At 40.2% G+C, this 18,531-nt stretch overlaps 1 protein-coding gene across 5 annotated transcripts in view; it reads right to left on the reverse strand.

Annotated features, from left to right (window-relative positions):
* PAM (peptidylglycine alpha-amidating monooxygenase) overlaps positions 1-18,531 on the reverse strand; it is a 156,351-nt gene that overhangs the window by 18,065 nt on the left and 119,755 nt on the right. For all 5 annotated transcript variants that reach the window (XM_063129560.1, XM_063129559.1, XM_063129557.1 and 2 more), the window contains 5 exons: positions 14,873-15,002; positions 8,877-8,993; positions 7,730-7,802; positions 7,152-7,362; positions 5,691-5,891 (listed from right to left, as the gene is read on the reverse strand). In XM_063129560.1, coding sequence (XP_062985630.1) covers positions 5,691-5,891; positions 7,152-7,362; positions 7,730-7,802; positions 8,877-8,993; positions 14,873-15,002 — 732 coding nt within the window. The remainder of the gene's footprint in view (positions 1-5,690; positions 5,892-7,151; positions 7,363-7,729; positions 7,803-8,876; positions 8,994-14,872; positions 15,003-18,531) is intronic.

Raw genomic sequence — 18,531 nt, forward strand, 5'->3', positions numbered from 1 at the left:
TGCCCCCTTTTGGGAGGAGGTTATAATAAGGATGAACTTTGTACTGAAACGATCTATAATATGGAATAATGTGCATCTCCTCCTAAACTACCTACCGGCTTCTTGGAAGTTAACACATGGTCAGCACAGATGGATCTTCAGAGCCCTTATGAAGATCCAAAAGATTTATAGTATCACATTGGAAGGACAAATTCACACCTCCCATAATGCAATGGATCGAGGACCTAATAACATTATCAACTTTTGAACAAGTGTTATATAGATGCAACTTGCAAGTGGGTAAATATATGGATATCTGGTCTGCTTTTCTTGAACCTCCTTTTTTTGGAACGGTACATAGGATTGAAATGATGGTAATTTTATATAAACAATGTATGGGTTCTTCCCCCCCCCCCCCCGTTTTCACAATGTATTTTCTGTCTTGTTTGTTGATATTCACAATAATTTTTTTTTAAAAAATCTGGCATGTGTAGAGTGGTTAACACTATGATGATGTGAATCAGGTCAGTGTTTCTTGTTTGAAAACATGGAGCTGTTACTTTCATTCCTGGCCTTTTTGCACCTTTAAAGATTTCTTTACAGTGCTCTCATAATACAGGGGTAGGCAATTTCAGGACGTCCAGGGGCCATTTTCACCACTCCAGATCTCTCTAGCCTATGGGTCATACTCCTTGCAACTGTGCCATGCTGCAGATTTCTGCAGTGCAGTGGGAGAAGACATAACCAATTTGTGGTGTAACACTGGACTGGTGAAATTTAGCTTGTTTCCAAAATAAATTTGCCAGTGCACCAGGTTTGTCATTGGAAAGTGGTGGCAAATTAGCATTTTTTGCCATTGCCATGAATTGCAATGGCAGGGCTGCATGTTGCCTACCCGTTTTGTAATTACTGGATTTTGCTTATACATACATACACATATACATGCTTTATTTCATTCGATGTAATGACAAGCTTGTAATTATATTGTTGCCTGGTCTAAGAATTGGATCTAGGCAAGGTGCATCAGTCTTTCTTGCAAACTACCCCCGGCATGGAACTCCCATAAATGGAATTCCCAACATAGCTTTCTAGTACAAAAACAACTGTGGGCAGAGTGGTTGGTTTAGATTAGGGGTGCGGCACTGGAGGGCGATCTGACCCTATGTTCTCACATTGCAGCCTCATCAAAATGCTCCTCATAGCCATTAGTCCTCTGGCTGCATTTTGTACTAGGAAAAAAAAGATCTTTGGTTTTCCAATCACGAAACTCATCATATGGCACATGTTACATTTCCCTAGTAGGTTTCTCCCCTTGGGGAAATGCAGCAGTACAATACAGCTGAACAAGGTGAAGAAGAGGTCCCATCCCAGCACATTTCTGCAATATGATTTAGGAAAGTAGTTTTAGAATGTATTTTTGTTTTCTTTCCTTGACATTACAATTATGTTTACATTTCTGATCTGCCTATTGCAAACTTTTCAGTATTGAATATTATCTAAACGACAATGCTGTATTTTTGAGATAGTTGCACTTTAAGATTCTCCCGTCTTTTATGCTTTAGTTTTTAATTGAGAAGTTTAATCCCCAGCATTCTTATTCTAATGTTGAAATATATAATTTCTTCCTCTACTGAAGTAGAAATATTTTTGCTGTCTTCTCTAATGGCACTTGAAATAATGTACCAGCTTTTTGAATTTGAACCACCAACGAAGAAGCCATAAAAGTGTGAAGTGTGTATTTATAAACGCCAGCCTCAAAGGAGGCATATTTATTATTGCCTTTAATATTTTATATATTTATAGGCATGAGGGAGATGGGAAGGAAGGAGGAAGAAGATAAAAAGAATCGGATTCTCTTATATATAAGAAAAAGAAAAAGGATGATGATTTTATATAATGGTGAGGAGAGCAGTTCCCTCCCCTACTTTGGAGATAACTTCAGTTAGAAAGGATTAATAGATTAAATACATACAGCAAAATTACTAATGTGGACATCAGAATTGGAGCAAGTCACAATGAAGAACAGAAAGGAAACAATGCAATCTTCACAGACACTGCACAAAATAATAAAGGGCCTTTTTGGAAAACGTTTTAAGCAGTTGGGGTAGTTGCATTTTATCCTTCCATTTTTTATTGCACTGTACTAGGTGTTTCATTTTGAACTATGGTTTTTAAATTACTGTTGTAGCATGTAAGCTGCTTTGGGAACACAGTTCTGTTGAAGGCACAGAACCAAAGCAGCAAGGAGAGAGAGAGATCTTTATGTCTGAATCTATTCCTGGGTGAGTCTGTCTGTTCTTCTACCAAGAGATCTTCACAGTAAGTCCACCCCACCTCTCTCATTCAGTGGCACCAGAGAAGGCACAATTCCCCATCCTGAGGAATGTCACAGAGTAGACCCTGTCACCTTGGAAAGATCCTTAGATTTTCCACCAGAGGAACCACCACTCAAGGAGGATTTGGTTAAGACCGAAGCATCAATTTTGTAGTGATGGACAAATGTTGACAGAGAGGTCCACATTTACTGGGACGTGTCGGTTTGAAGAATGGCAGAGGTAGTCAGCTCATAGGAAAACAGCATTGACTCTTGCAAGCATTTGAAAAGCCTTGGACCTACAGACCAGACATAGCATTCCCTGATGCAATTAAAAATGGCCACTGTGGCTTGTCGGAGAGGCAGGCAATCAGCATGTTTAATGTCTTCAATCTTTTCCAGTATACCCTTAAAATCCTGCTGACATCCAACATGGACCAATGGCACTTTTTAAGATGACAGAAATTAATCAGGAATAATTTCTAGCTCCAGTGAAATCATGAGATAAGTGCATAGGATCAACTAATCCAGGGGTCGGCAACACAGTAACTGGTAGCACACCTGCACCCACCAAGTTCCCTAATGTGCCCGCCAGACCCCTTGCCTCCCCCTACATTCCCTACTGCTGCTCAAGTTTTTTCTACTCCTTTCTGTCCACTCGCTTCCCAACATTACTTTCCTTTTTGTGGCAAACTACACCAACATCCCACTTTCACACAGCCTGGAGGAGTGACGGGCTGCTGTATCCAGACATGCGCACAGGCTTCATTTGGGGGGGGGGGTGCACACAACTGCTTGTGAAGTGTGGTGACCTGCTGCTTGCTCTGAGAGGGAATAGTAGTAGTAGTAGTAGTGCTGGCTTGGAATAAGTCCTCATCTAAGTGGAAGTCTCTCAGTCCTTTCCTAACAAATAATACTGCTGTTCTGGCTGAGGTAATAGTTTTTTGACCATATGCACTTAAAGCACATGTGGATAACCAGTGGCTGCTCTATGTGGTCCATGGAACTCCTGGGTTGCCCTACTCACTTTGCCATCAGCTGAATCACCCATTCAAATATTGAAAGTATTGTAAGATCCTCAATCCATTGTATTATAGGAGATGAGGGATGAAATATCAGTCTTTTAGTTGTCAAAGGGGTACAGAGAATCCATTTATGCTGACCTTTTGTTAATTTCCATGAAGCTGGTAAATAATTTAAAAGAACATATACATCCGTGAATATTAAAGACTGTCCCAGTACAAAATGTATCTGTGTAATAACTTCCTCCCAAAATGAAGCAACTGGACATTCCCAAAACAACATGTTTAAAAGATGCATTAGCTGTATTGCATCGCCGGCAGTTAGCCAAATTACTTACTTATTCAAGAGGCATTGCAGTGTCCAATAAACACAAAACATATTTTTTTGCTGAATAAGATACAGCCTAAGACCCATAGACATGACAGGTAGACACCAAAGCAGCAATCCAAAGATTAAGTATTTTGTGGTGGTGTCTAAAGCTGTTCCTCAAATTCCCAAATGTGCTCACAGTCCCAAAAGATTGGGGACCCCTCGTTAGAGCATCTCCCAGCGATCTTAAAGGTAGGTCCACTTAACAGGCTTGACAACTAAGAATAGAATTATTATTATTATTATTATTATTGTTGTTGTTGTTGTTGTTGTTGTTGTGACAGGGGGCGGGGGAATGAGAAAGGTTTATTTTCTGAAAAAAGGTGCTTCACAGGAGATGCCTAGACCTCCCAGGATCTTGTCTAAGGCAGCCACCTGTCTTTCATGGAAGTCAGGGTACAAACTCAAGGAGGATCAGATTTCTTTCCCTTGTACCACCATTTGGATGCCTTCTACATGATCTTAAATTATATGGTGAGAGGTGTTAAGGGGGACTAGTGGTTAGCTTTAACCAAGCACCCTCCACCTGGAAAATGGGATCCGGTCCTAATAGAGCAGTGGGCGTCATGGTTCTTGAGATCAATCAGGTCTGAGAACCACAGTCTCCTTGCCCTGTAAAGAGCTATGTGAATTGCTTCTGCTTTACCTGCTCTATTTCCAAAGGCCTTAATTTATTATTTATTTATTTAAAACATTTGTATCCCACCCTATATCACTAGGATCTCAGGGCGACATACAGATAAAATCATACAATATAAAACAATAAATATACTCATCTAAAAACAAATCAATCAAGTTAAAACCAATATATAATTTAAAAGCAGTAAAAACAATTAAAACAGTTAAAACAATGTGCAAGCCTGGTGAATTTAACCATTAAAGGCTTTGTTAAATAGAGTCAGTGTTGGCGCCAGTCGGGCCTCCCAGGGGAGGGCATTCCACAGTCGGGGTGCCACAACAGAGAAAGCCCTCTCCCATGTCCCATCACAGCATATGTGTTGCACTGGTGGGATGTGGAGCAGGGCTCCCCCAACAGATCTCAAGTCTCAGACAGGCATATGTAGGGAAAGGCGCTCCCTCAAGTACCGAGGTCCCAAGATAAAGGTGTAAATGGAGGAACCTGTGTGGAGCAGATCTGTTGGCCATGATAGCAAGAAGGCTTCTTTATGTTTCTCCCCAGGGTGAAAAAGCAGCTTGGGAAGGAGCTAGTTTGGTTTTGTTGGAGAACCATAGCCCTCTCCTTGCAGACCAAGAACCCACATCTATAATAGGCTCTTGCAGCTCCAAATAGTGATTTCTAGCTTGGCTCTGTAGGTGTTGCCTAATGACAACATCTCACAAATGTTGTGAGGGGGATTTCTAAAATTTATCATTTTATCAAAATGCATGAAGTGTGGTCAATTACTAGTGGAGGGCTTAACCTACGTCCATCTCCTTATTTTCTCCAACTTTATTGTATGCCTTAATTAGGACAGGCACTGAGGTGTTGCTTCCCTCTCCCCTTTAATATGTAGTCCACATACTGTAAAGCATTTTGCACTGACTTGCATTAAATCGCAGCACAGCCTCATGTGGTCAGCTTTCTCCCTGTTACATTGACCAGCGAGCCCCTTGCTTCAGGCCATGAGGCCACCGTTAGCCAAGACATCTCTTTTTACAGTAGTTAAACTGAAGAATCTTCCAAGAACTCCCCACTTCCCCACCCCAATCTTCAAAAAAACCAGCCTTGTTTGATTTCAGAGGATCTGGGCTTTCATTAAAAAGAATAAAAACATTTTAACCCTTTTAAATTGTGGAAATAAACTTGAAGGGGACATTGAGGGACAGCCACAGAGGCTAGAAAAGCAGATGAAAATCCTCATCTTTCTAGTGAATGTGTTAATTATCCTATGTTAATTATCCCACATCCTATGTTAAAAAGGTTTAAAGGACTGCATCTTTTGTTACCACTTAGGAAGAAAGTAGAGGTCTCAAATCTAACAAATATTTATTTTTTTAAGTCTACCTGGAGCATAAGAAACCGCAAATACTTCTTTCCCAAATGATGGATGTTGGATTTCTCTCACAAATTCTCCAGTTTCAGGTTTAAAACACTGAATCCGACCATTCTCTCTGTCCGCTACACACAGTTGACCAAAATCAGTTACGAGCGTTAAGCTGTGAGGGATGCTGAACTGGCCAGGTTTAGCTTGACCAACAGAAGTCTCTGAAACAGAAAATATCCAATTAAAGCTACAAATCTAAGCTCACAATCTGTAGGCAGAAATACTGATACTTCAAACTAAAACCACAAAAAAATGTACATAGAAAGTTAACTGGTTTGCACAATCGCCATAGGTTAAATGAGCCAGAGTGGCATGTTTAAGTCGCTGCGCATGCAAAGTACTATATGTCTAATCACCTGCTGGGGCAGGGCTTCTTGTGTTGTCTGAACCCAAGCAGCACAGCTTGTTGGATGGGGAAACACCTCTAAAAATGCTAAACACTTATGTCAGGATGCTGATAGAGCCTTCCTCCTCTAAGGGGGAACCATAGCTAATCATTTCTCACTGGCATAAGAGTCTTACGTAAATGGCTCATAATGAGCCTGCTGTGAATTTCAAAATGACTGAAACTTTAAAATAGACTTGAAAAATTCAAGGCTCATTTTCTTGTGTCATATGCATGGGTTTTGTTTTTTTTTAAAAAAAATCAGGTACAACTTTGAAAAAAGAAGCCACAGGTATGTAACACATGAGCGAAGTATTTATTGGTCTAAAGTACTGATATCCTAAATTCTATTTGAACGTTGTTTCCCCCTCCAAAAAGCCCTGCAGCCTGGATTCAAACAACATAGCCAACTCTGGCAACCCCTCCCCGCCCCCCCCCCGCCCCCCCGGTATGTGTGAACATTAAATGGCCCATTGTCTTCTGTTCAACCACAGCAGATTTCAACTATGCATTGACAACACTAACTGCCCTATTCACATTTTCAAGATTCAACAAATGAATTTCAATTCAACAAAACCTTGTAGGAGGAGGACCTCGGCATTCTTACTAAAAATTCCAGCGTGTCTACTCAACAAAACCAGCACATACACAGTCCGTACATATTTCCACTATCTGTATACTTCTAAGTGAGTTCAGAAGCCTTTTTCTGGGCTGTATAATTTTAGTGTATCCATACCAAAATAAGCACACTACCTCCATAAAGTCCCCATGACATGGGAATGTGCTATATGGAAGGACTTTTTTTTAATGGGAAACATTCAATTATATGAGTCATCACTTGCAGTCTAAAGTGGTAAAGCGCAGCCTTTCCACCTGAGTGAAAACTGGGCCTTAAACCCACAGGGATTTAGGTCTAATTGATTTCAGTGGGACTTAGGGGCACTAAACTTCAAGACTGCATCTTGGATGTGCACCATAAGCCATTCAAAGAAAAAGAGGGTTATACCAACTGAATCAGCAGCTTTCTAATTAGTACCTTCTCCCCACTGCATGATGAACATTCCATTTGGAGAGAACTGAACAATACGACTATTGCAGTAACCATCGGACACATAAATATTGCCAGTAACTGGATCAACCGCTGCATCTGTTGGTTGGCAGAAGTGGTTTTTGTCGCTTCCAGGTTCCAAAGCCCTCCCTAAAGTCAGTAATGGAGATTCCATTCTATGCGGTGCCAGTTTGAATACCTATCAGTGTAAAAGTAGGAAATGTTTCAAGTTATTTAATTGTATTTTATAGCTAGACTAATACATAAAGCTATAGCTTACAGAAAACAGCACATGCCTGCCTCTAAAAATATTTCTTCACAGATCAACACAGGAGCCCAATAAAGGAATTCATCATCAAGCATGTAACAGCAATTCAGTACCGCTTCTGAATGAAATGTTAATTTATGTTATGCTAAATGGAGCAGTTGAACACTTGACAAATATCCCACTACCCCCTTCTCACAAAAAAATGATTCTGTCAAGTTATTAACAAGAAGAGGCAGAAGCTAGTTCAATTCAGAGTTGCACAGTTAGTACAGTACTTCTCGAAGACAGTCATACATACCTGATGAAGAGCTACATCAGTCACCCAGTAGTTACCATGATTATCTATACTCAAGCCATGCGGTAAATAAAACCTGAGAACAAAATAAAGGAAAGCTACATTTAGGAGGAGGAAAACAATGCAGCATAATGTGTTCTGTTTAGTCACCGTACTGACACCTAGATAGTTGTTTTTATTATTTCAAGAGAAATGTTTTGCTTATCTAAATTTACTAGAAACTCATATCCTTGCTTCTTTTCTCAGTTTATTCTTCTGAATAACAGGTTGCATTTGGTGCTGCTACGTGTATTACACAGAAGATACGACACAATTTAGGCTAAGACATCACAACGGCTAAAATACAATTGAATGCATTGTTTTCAGTGTATCATGGAAAGAACTTTAGTTAATTGTTTCTATATTTGCCCAAGAAAGTATACAAACTCAGGGTCAAACCAATTACGCATATGTTTGCTAAACGTGCGCTCACTGGTCTGGCTATAAAGCAAGGGTTGGCTGGGTTCCAGTTTTATCACTAAATGGTGTCTGTGGGAGATGGAGAAAACCCCTATCACCCTCCCCATGCTACTTCCACTGCCTTACCTCCTGTGGTCCATGGCTTCATCCTGCCTCCTTCCACCAAACTTATCCCAATACCAGAAGTGAGTCAACTGGGGGAAAATGTCTTCAAGCTGTAGAGCATGGGGAGGTAGGGTAAAGGGCAGGTTTCAGTCCCATCCACCCCATGCTCCATTGAGTGATAGAAGTACCACCCCCAATTCCCAATTTATAGCCAAACTAAATGCATATTTAGCAAACACATGTGTGTCTTGATTGGCCCTCAATCTCTACTTTCCCCCTTTGGGTGGTAGCTGTCTCCCAGGATATTCAATCCTGCCTATCCTACTTCTCTAAGAGGAAATCACATTCCATATTTGGGTCCTTATGTCTCTTGAGAGGGGGAGAACATTCTTTTTCCAACTTGAGTTTTGTTCATTTGTTTTGGTAAACAGCAAACAGAGACAGGAACAAGCATCAATTGTTTCCAGACACTGGCAAAATTTAATAAAGCTTGACAAAAGTAGGTATTTATAATGTAACATGAAATGCAAAACTTATCCATCTCAACACAGGTATATAGAAGGACTTAAAAATGAAAAACACTTACAGATTTCTTCCTGTGGACTGAAGAATGGCTGAATTACTAGGATCAAGTACAAGAATAGTGTTTTCTTTAATAGGTCCAAGCCCTTTTTGTTGATAAACATAATTACTGTCAAATGAGCTGAAGAAAATAAATAAATTTATCAGTATAGAAGGTAATCAAGGTTAGAACTTTCAGTGCCCAGTAAATACACAAACTAGCCGTAGAAGAAGCCTGAGCTTTTCAAGAATATGCTAAACAATTCAACTGGTATTTCAGCTCAAAGTACTAGATTAAGGTCATGCTGGAGCTGTGCTGGCATAGCTGTAGATTTTCCTCACCTTAAGCACTTAAAACTTACTTTTTAAGTGCTAGCACAGCCAACATTTAGATTAGGTCAGCACCACCTGTTGTACAGAATATGTGTGGGCATTCTTGCACACAGTTGGGGTCACAGATCTGTGAATAGGGCCACCACTAGTACACTAGAAGAACAGGCATGTCAGACTTCTTTCTAAAGTCATGCACAAAGAAACACCATTGGAACAAAGCAACAATTTGTCTTCCCAAATCAGGTTGAAATGAAAGGATACAGTAGCAATTATCCCAAAAATCCAATGTTGATTAAAGAAGGATCTCTTTTCAGAGGGCATCCAACTTGTACAGGCCTCAGATAGTGCAAGAAGGAAGTCTCCATGTGGTTCAGACTCAAGAGTTTCTAGGCCCTGCAATGGTCGTCCCACCCACAGTTTTGAGAACCATCCAATTAGGTGTCTAATTCAAAATTAAAGTAATGGTCACTTTATGCATGGTACAAATGGTTTCAATGTTGCTTCAAACCACTACTGCATGATGGGGTGTGAACCTCTGTTTTCCATAGAGATCAATACTAGCACCAGTAGTTACCAAGTATCACTAGCAGAGATACCTTCACCACAAAGCTAATCCATGTTTTATGTTGATAACAACTGCTAACCATTTTAGCAGTTGCTAACATCACCAGAGTTGCGGATAGAGGGAGAAGCAAGGAAATAACGACACAGACACCAGAGCACGGGGTAAAACTTGGGTAACTCACCCTTCCCATGATCTGCATGTGAATGTATGGGAATCCAACAACCTATCTCCAGGCAACTAGGCTGCATCAAAGGGCGAGCTACTTGGCCAAGCCAGGAGTTGAGATAAATCGTGGCTCCTTTCTTAAGCTACACGTGTGTGCTCGGGGGAGACCTCCATGTGTTGCTCCCGCCTGGAACCACTTAACCCCAAGTAAGTGAGACGGTGAGGTTCCCAAAGGCAGGCCATATCCTGGGTCAAGAGCCCCGCAGCTCCTGATGACCAGGCCTCCGAACCTGCCAATCACCATGAAAGGTGCCCGACGCGTGCTCACCAAGCTCACCTGAAATCCAAGATTCTTGTACAGACCTGCCAACAAATTAACCTATTTACCCATCCTCAACTAAGTAAAACAGAATGGAGTAGGTGAAAAACCTGTACACCACACCCAATATGTGGCAGGTAAAATTCCTACTCAGCCCTCCCTCCAAAGGGAGCGACCAGCTAATCTCATACTAGATAAAGGGTGGGAGGGCGGGGCCAGCAAATGAAAGAAGCCGAGGAGTGCGTGGGGCTTGCCTTTATAGGCAAGCCCCACCCACCCACGCCTGGCCTTACGTGCCAGGCATGTACGTCATCATTTCCTCCTCTCCCCACCCGCAACTTCCTGCCCCCGCCCTAGCTGTGCTGGCAGAGGGAACAGGCTTTTTCAGTGGCCACCACTCCACTTAATGACATACATGAAGTGGCCTTCAGACTTGCAACATTATTTAGGCCTTAGTAAATCAATACCCATAACAAAAAATGAGACAGTTTAGCACTTCTTCCATTAGAACCAATAATGTTCACTGCTTCAAAAATCGCTTGCAATATGAAGTGTTATTATGAAAAGTCTGAAATGAATAATACCACTTTTAAAGGAACAGCTCCTTGCCAAAAAAATTTTAAAATGTAGTTATCTTGTTTAATTTATTTGACTATCCACTGTGGTTTCAAACAAATAGCAGCCTAATCAGCATATCCTTGCTTACTGTTAAAGTCCTAAAAACCAATGTTATTTGAGTGCCCAGAGGGGCACATTGTTATTGCTGAAAATGAAATTGAATTTACTGTCTAGTGTGCTTTGCAAATCAAGCACTAGCATAACTAGACATAAAATCTTATAGAACACTCTGTTCTCCACCTTCAGTGGTCTTGTGCAGAAGCACAAAGACCAAAGGTTAATAACACTCTTCTAGACATGAAAATAGTACCCACAATGCTGGCCAAGGAATTACTAATTGTATGTTGTCTAAGGCCGTTTCTACACCTGCCTTCCCCCCCCCCCCCCCCGGGGATCATCCTGAGATCATCCCTGTCCATCCAAATGACACACAGAGGATCCCGGGAGCAGGCAGGAATGATCCCTCCATTTGCCTGGGATCATCTTTAGGTGTAGAAAGGGCCCAAGTTGATGAGGAACAGCACAGGCCAAAGACAGGCCATAGAAATCATTAGGAGATTGGTGTGTGCCTCTCCCTCCAGTTCCACCTCAAGCGTCTTTAGATAATTCCGAACACACAATCTGCTAAAGGACTGGCTGGTTATTTCAACCAATATGTCAAAGGAAGCCCCGCCATGCTCACCTCTTACTGCTACCCTTGGTTCCCATCCCACATTGCTGCGGTGACTGAAAAAGAATCCTATCACACTGATCCTCTATAAATCCTTAGGGGTACAGAACCCCCTCAGAAACTAGGCCTGGCAACCTATGCCCTGAAGGCTTCCTGTACCACAATCCTTTCACCTCTAAACATCCTCTCCCATTCTGAAAAAAGTCTACAGTCCCTCCATCCTATGTGATCTTTTGCCCTAGCTCAGTTTTCTCCTTTATTCAACTTTATGTCTTGTCCAAACAGGTGCCTTTCAAATTCCCGAAGGAAACAGGACAAAGCAGACGCTGAGAAGAAAAGCAGGAAGTCTCCATGCACCATCCTGCACTCTCATCTTTCTACCTATAATATATAGCTTCTAACATATGCTTTCTCTACAGTGTCCCCTTCTCATTGAATGGATTTATAGTCCACCTTTTAAGAAGATAGAACTATGGGGCCTTGGATTAGGGCCTATTCAGCAGAAGCCCCGAGATTATGCAACATGTTGCCTGGTGGGAACCAATTCTGAAAATGTTTAGGATGATGTCAGTGGATGTCTTGGTTGTAAAGTTTTATGGGATTGTTTTCATGAGGTTTTCTGATGTTTATAGAAACCCTGAATTTGGGATATCAATTCATTAGACCAATAAATACATTGATTGCATGTTACATATCTATGATTTCTTCATCAAAGCTGTACTTGATTATTTTTAAACATGCAGATGAGACAAGAAAATGAGCTTTGAATTTCTCTATTCTATTTTGAGCTGAGAACTGAAGTATCAATATTTCTGAAATTCGCAGCAGGCTCATTGTGAGCCGTTTACATAAGACATTCATACTGTTATTCCAATGAGAAATTATTAGCTGTGGTTCCCCCTTAGTGCACGAAGCCTTTATAAGCATCCCGACGTAAGTGCTTAGCATTGATTGAAACACCGTGTTAACTGATTATGTGCATGAAAGTAAATAGCATTTAATATAATTACATGTAAAATTGTAATTCAATTCTCATCCAAAATGTGGAAGCCATACAATTCTTCTGCATGTTTATTTATTTAACTGGCTTCTAAGTGCATATAAACATTGATTTTTGTTTTAAATAGAAGGCCTTCTTTATAACATTAGATGAGTCTAGGAACAAAATTATTAACCCTGTACATTACCACAATAAAAGAATAGGCCATGCATGAAATATTTATACTATAGCTTTCAATTAAGAAAAGTGGTAGACCACTCAACTGGTTGTACTTCATTGATTAGAGCATTGATTTCTTTATTAAAATTATTTGCAAATGAAAACTGTAGTACGTTGTAATTAGAAATATCCATCATGCACTAGTAGCAGTCTCTAGGATTATTCTCCCTCAAATATCTGGAACCTGAGTACTAGAACACAACACAGGATACTTAACTGCTGCAAATTTAAAGCATAAAGGGAGTAAAGTGCTGCAATATTAATTTCTCAAATGAATGCTCTATTCAAACAAAGCAACAATCTGCAGTATGGCAGCTTCCTAGAAATGCAGCTGCATCTACCAGGATAGAGAAACGAGTAGGCAGAAGCAGACAGAAACTGTGGTAATTCGTGTGGTAATTAGCAAATGATAATTAGCTTATTTTCTTTGCTGGGCATTGTATTCAAATAAATACAATCCATAAGTATTAACCCATGACAGCTATTTCACCCTATTCCTTATTATGTTTTTTCATCCCAATAACCATTCCCATTTTACCATTGCTTTATAATGAAATGAGGCCTGAGAGTGAAAACAAGAGCTACTTCTGTTCATATTGGGTTTGATCGAGAAATAGCCTGAGCTAGCTTAAGTCCCATTGATTTCAATGGGTCTACTCTAAATATGACTAAGCCTGGATCCACCCTTTTGTATTCAGTAGTTTGTATCCAATGTTAGTCTAACTTAAGTCCCACTGATTTAAATGGTTCTACTCTTAAGTAAGACAAACATTGAATGCAACCAAGTAAGGGGAGATCTAATTAAAAAGTGTTTATATTTTTTGTGAGAAAAGCTAATAGTGGAGGGGGAACGCCATATACATAGATTATTTCCAAGATAGATGGCAAGAATGTAAATATAATGTCCAGCAGACTGCAGGTGTTGAGTCATGTTCCAGAGGCATCTGCACACCTGCCTGAGTTAGCTGGCAAGAGTCCCTTGGAGCTGCTTGCTCCTCAACACAGAGGGAAAAGACCCTGCAAAGCAGCATGCACACCCACAGGTAGAGGAGTTCATGCAGCCCTTATGCCATACTCCCACTGCTTTGCAGATCTGGAGAAGTACATATGATGGATACCCACAGCTCCAGATCTATAGTACTATATTAAACTGCCAAGTGTTCTCAAGCAGCCTGCTGCATTTACTTTTAGGGAGACGCAGATTTTATGTTCATGCATTATTAATACACTGCTACCATTTTGTGCAGTGCCTGAAGCACTGATAATTTGTTTGCCTCTTCCTTGTTGTATGATGGGGAAGCAATCAACCAGAAAGAATGAAGAGACTTCCTAAGGCCAATAATTGAGCACATTTATGACTGGTAAAGAACATTACACCCAATTAATAACTTTGCACTAATTTTATGATTATGTGCATATATTTAGGCAAGGCTGATAATGAAGGCCTATTCTCAAAAAAGAAAAAAAGGGAAAACAGTAAGAGAACACTACCCTTCTGATAATTAATGTTCCCCCCGTTCTATTATCTTCATCTTATTAGTGATATATATATATATATATATATAATATATTTGCAGGCAGGTGCCTTCTTCAAAAATTTCTTCACAAATCTCAGAGTGATGTTCACTTCAGAAATGGGATGCACAACATTCTTACATTTTTGCTTACTAGCATTTTTTAATGCTATGTTATATCAGCAACTTTGCAAACTATCCCAAATTGATTAGCTGGATCTGTCCAGACCAAGTATGTATGGTCCCTTTACCAGAGCTTTGCCCACTTTGACAGTTGTGGTCCTACAACTGGATGGCAGAGGATGGTGCAAGCATGCTAAGGTGCAATACTGTTAAAAGTCAAAAAATGCTTGCAAGTTTGGGAAACAGATTACTGGATAACTCAATACAAGTGTGGGACTAGAACCATGAGCTACGAGGTGCGGTTTGGTGGCCCCAATAAGTAAAAATGATTCTGATCCTAAAAATCACACAGGAGCTGCAAAACATCTACCTTCCAGCTCCTCCTAATATGAAAAGTATCTAGTTCAGATCACAGTAGGGTCCAACACAGGGAGGGAATAAGAGGCACATGTGAAAGCGCTCAAGAACACAAAATGACTTAGAAAGTGTGCTTACTTTGCGTCCCATATGTGATCACCCCTGTGGAAGACGACCAAGTTACTGTTAGGATCCAGGGCCAGTCCAGAAACCTGGCCCAGTTTGAGATCTATTCCAGGCCAATCAACTACTTCTTCTATGAGTAAATCTAAAAGGTAGAAGAAAGGTTACATTTATATACAAAAATATCATGCTAATGAGGAAGCTGGACAACAACCTTCGATATACGTTTGCATGCAAGTTTTAAAGCAAACTTTAAAAAAGTATCACCTCCTCAAACAGGTATCTCAGCAGCAGCACCAAAAGGCAAGAGAATGGTCTCTCCTTTAAGAAGTTTAAATATGCATAGGTAGTGTGATTATATGGAAAGGAGGACAGGGCTCCTGTATCTTTAACAGTTGCATAGAAAAGGGAATTTCAGCAGGTGTAATTTGTATACATGCAGCACCTGGTGAAACTCCCTCTTCATCACAACAGTTAAAGCTGCAAGAACACTGCTCTCTTTTGTATCTGCTCATGAGGGCAGGGCTCCTGCAGCTTTAACTGTTGTGATGAAGAGGTAATTTCACCAGGTGCTGCATGCATATAAATGACACCCTCTGAAATTCCCTTTTCTATGCAGCTGTTAAAAATACAAGAGCCCTGTCCTCTTTTTCATATGGTCACCCTAATAGTATGGAGTCCCCAATCCAAATACCTCTGTTGTGTGATCTATGCTATGATTACCACTATTTCATTTTTTTCAGATGTGTGAATGATTCACCTGGCAGAGAGATGAGGGAGAGATGGAGCAGTAGAGCCCATTCCATCAGCTTGGCTTAAAGATCAGCTGTCATTTGGCTCTTCCCATCCCTAAACTGTTTCCATTCAAGCTGCCCAAAAAATAGTTAAGAGTACGACAGCTGCCTCAGGCGGCTGTTATTTGGGGGGGTGGGGTGGGCAAAGCAGTGGCAACATGACAGAAGAAAATCTGCGTGGGCCCTGCAGCCTGTTCTGCACCCCTTAAGTTGGCCTGCTGCCCTCAGGTAAGATGGAGAAAGCTATATTGTTACATGTATATAGAAGAAAGATCCTCAGGCAGCAAAACGTCTCAAACTGCCCCTGATGATAAAAACTATATAACTTTGTAAATTATATGTTACCTACAGCCCAATTCCAAACATGTGCACTCAGACATGAGTTCATACTTCCCAGCTACGCATGTTTACAATTACAGCCCTTGTTTGTCTGAGATTAAGTTATTTCAGAATACTGTACATGAACCGGGGTGGGGGTGGGGTGGGGACAGGGACTAAAAGATAGATTTTACTGTTGGGAGGAACCTTAGTACAAAAGCAGGAAAGCTCAATTTATTCTAGTTACATGGTATAAAAAAATGAAAAGTTATCAGAAGCATCAAACTCCAGGCAGATAATCTTTGCATGTTTACTTGGAAGTATCCCCAATGATCTGGATAGGACATATCCAAGTACATATGCATAGGACTGCAGTCAAATCAAGCATATAATCATACATGACGTTTTTCATTGCTGCATATTTAATCTCTAACCTCCACCCCTCCTCCCTCTCTCCTTCTCTCTCTCTTGCTCTTTCACTCAGCAGGGTAAGAAAAAATATGACAGCTCTCAGCATACCTGCAGTATGTAACAGCCGTTTGTCATAAACAGTATTCACAAAACCTTTCACACTCCTTTGTGTGTGTTGGCAGGGGGGAGGGAGCAACGGCTAATTAAAAGATCTAGTCCATCAAAAGAATTAAGCTGAATTATGTTCATTTTAAAACAACATGCATTACGCTTCTTAACATAACTTTTTAAGGGTTTGCACAACCTTCTACACTGTACTATTTGATACAGCTGTTTGATATAGTTATAGTAAAAACCATAATCAATAGGTAGATAGACAATAATTATAAGCAAGTAAACACTAAAACAGAAACAAACTATTACGGAATTACTGCCATAGTGTAACACAAATGTTGCTTTAACAGCTTCCAATTAAATATTCCACCAAAGAATGTTTCTGTAATTGGGATTCTTCGATAATGCTACATTTAAAACAGTATTTTGTTCACTTTACCAGTACTCCTCCTACTTATTAAATCCAGTTTTTTAGAATATTTATCCAGTATTTTTCTTGCTTGCTTATCAGTAGAACACAGGGAAGAACAACTCATAGTAAAAGAGATCTAAAAGCACAATCCTTGGCATGTCTACTTAAAAGTAAGCCCCATCTGAGTTCAACAGAGTTTACTCCCAGGTAAGCATGTACAGGATTGCGACCCAAAACCTTAGCCCTCTCTGCTCTTCTATCACCACCAGCATTTCATTTAAAGAAAAATGGCTAACAATTCCACAGATTTGTTATTAAGTTCCATTTTAACCAAATGACTGGTAGTTTCACTAGTGCCCCCCCCCAAATTATGGAACGATCTCCCCCCGACGAGGTTCGCCTGGCGCCAACATTGTTATCTTTTCTCTTCTCCCAGGCATTTAACAGCATATGTTGAGTTTTTATCTGACCCCAGAATAAGTTGTTTTAAATAGATATTGTATGCAATCTGTTTTTATGCTTTTATGGTTTAAAATTTTGTACATCGGTTTTTAATGTTTAGTGTTTAAATTTTTGTAAACCGCCCAGAGATCTTTGGCTATGGGGCAGTATATAAATGTAATAAATAAATAAATAATAAAAAGCATAAAAACACCAGGTTAAACATTCGTATGGATTGCTTCCTGTTTTAAATAGAAAATTGTTACTCGGAGGAGGATGAACCATTTAAAGCTCCAAACAAATAATACCTTTGATGACAAACTTGCCACATAAAAAAGCAGCTGCTGTTGATATTTTGAAGCTTACATATAGTACAGTGGCATTCCATCCAATTCTAATGGGAAATAGTTTCCACATGTGGGGATAATCTAAGTTTTCATATTAGCAATGAAGATCAAACCCAACTTCAAAATATTCACAATGCAAACAAAGCAAGAAATGGCTTTGAAGGTTTTTTTTTATTTAGGGTGACCATATGAAAAGGAGGACAGGGCTCCTGTGTCTTTAACACTTGTATCAAAAAGGGAATTTCAGCAGGTGTCATTTGTATACATACAGCACCTGGTGAAATTCCCTCTTCATCACAACAGTTCAAGCTGCAGGAGTACAGCTAGAGTGACCAGATACTAGGGTGACCATATGAAAAGGAGGACAGGGCTCCTGTATCTTTAACGGTTGTATTGAAAAGGGAATTACAGCAGGTGTCATTTGTATATATGGAGTACCTGGTGAAATTTCCTCTTCATCACACCAGTTAAAGCTGCAGGAGCCCTGCCCTCTTTTAAATCTAGTCACTCTAGTATAGCTCCTACAACTTTAACTGTTGTGATGAAGAGGGAATTTCACCAGGTTCTCCATATATACAAATTACACCTGCTGAAATTCCCTTTTCTATGCAACTGTTAAAGATACAAGAGCCCTGTCCTCCTTTTCATATGATCACTCTACCAGATACCATAGTTTGTGATCAGCCATCAAACAAGACTCAGAAACCATAGTTTAAGAGGGTGTGCAAGCAAAGGTGTATGCTCAATATGGTTTGGAATAATGTCTGAATTGATAAATTATAGTTACACCTCTCACTCTGCTTTCAGAAATGGCTACACTATGCAGATGGGAGTGAA

Source organism: Elgaria multicarinata, chromosome 6, assembly GCF_023053635.1.
Source record: "Elgaria multicarinata webbii isolate HBS135686 ecotype San Diego chromosome 6, rElgMul1.1.pri, whole genome shotgun sequence".
Taxonomy (NCBI): Eukaryota; Metazoa; Chordata; class Lepidosauria; order Squamata; family Anguidae; genus Elgaria; species Elgaria multicarinata.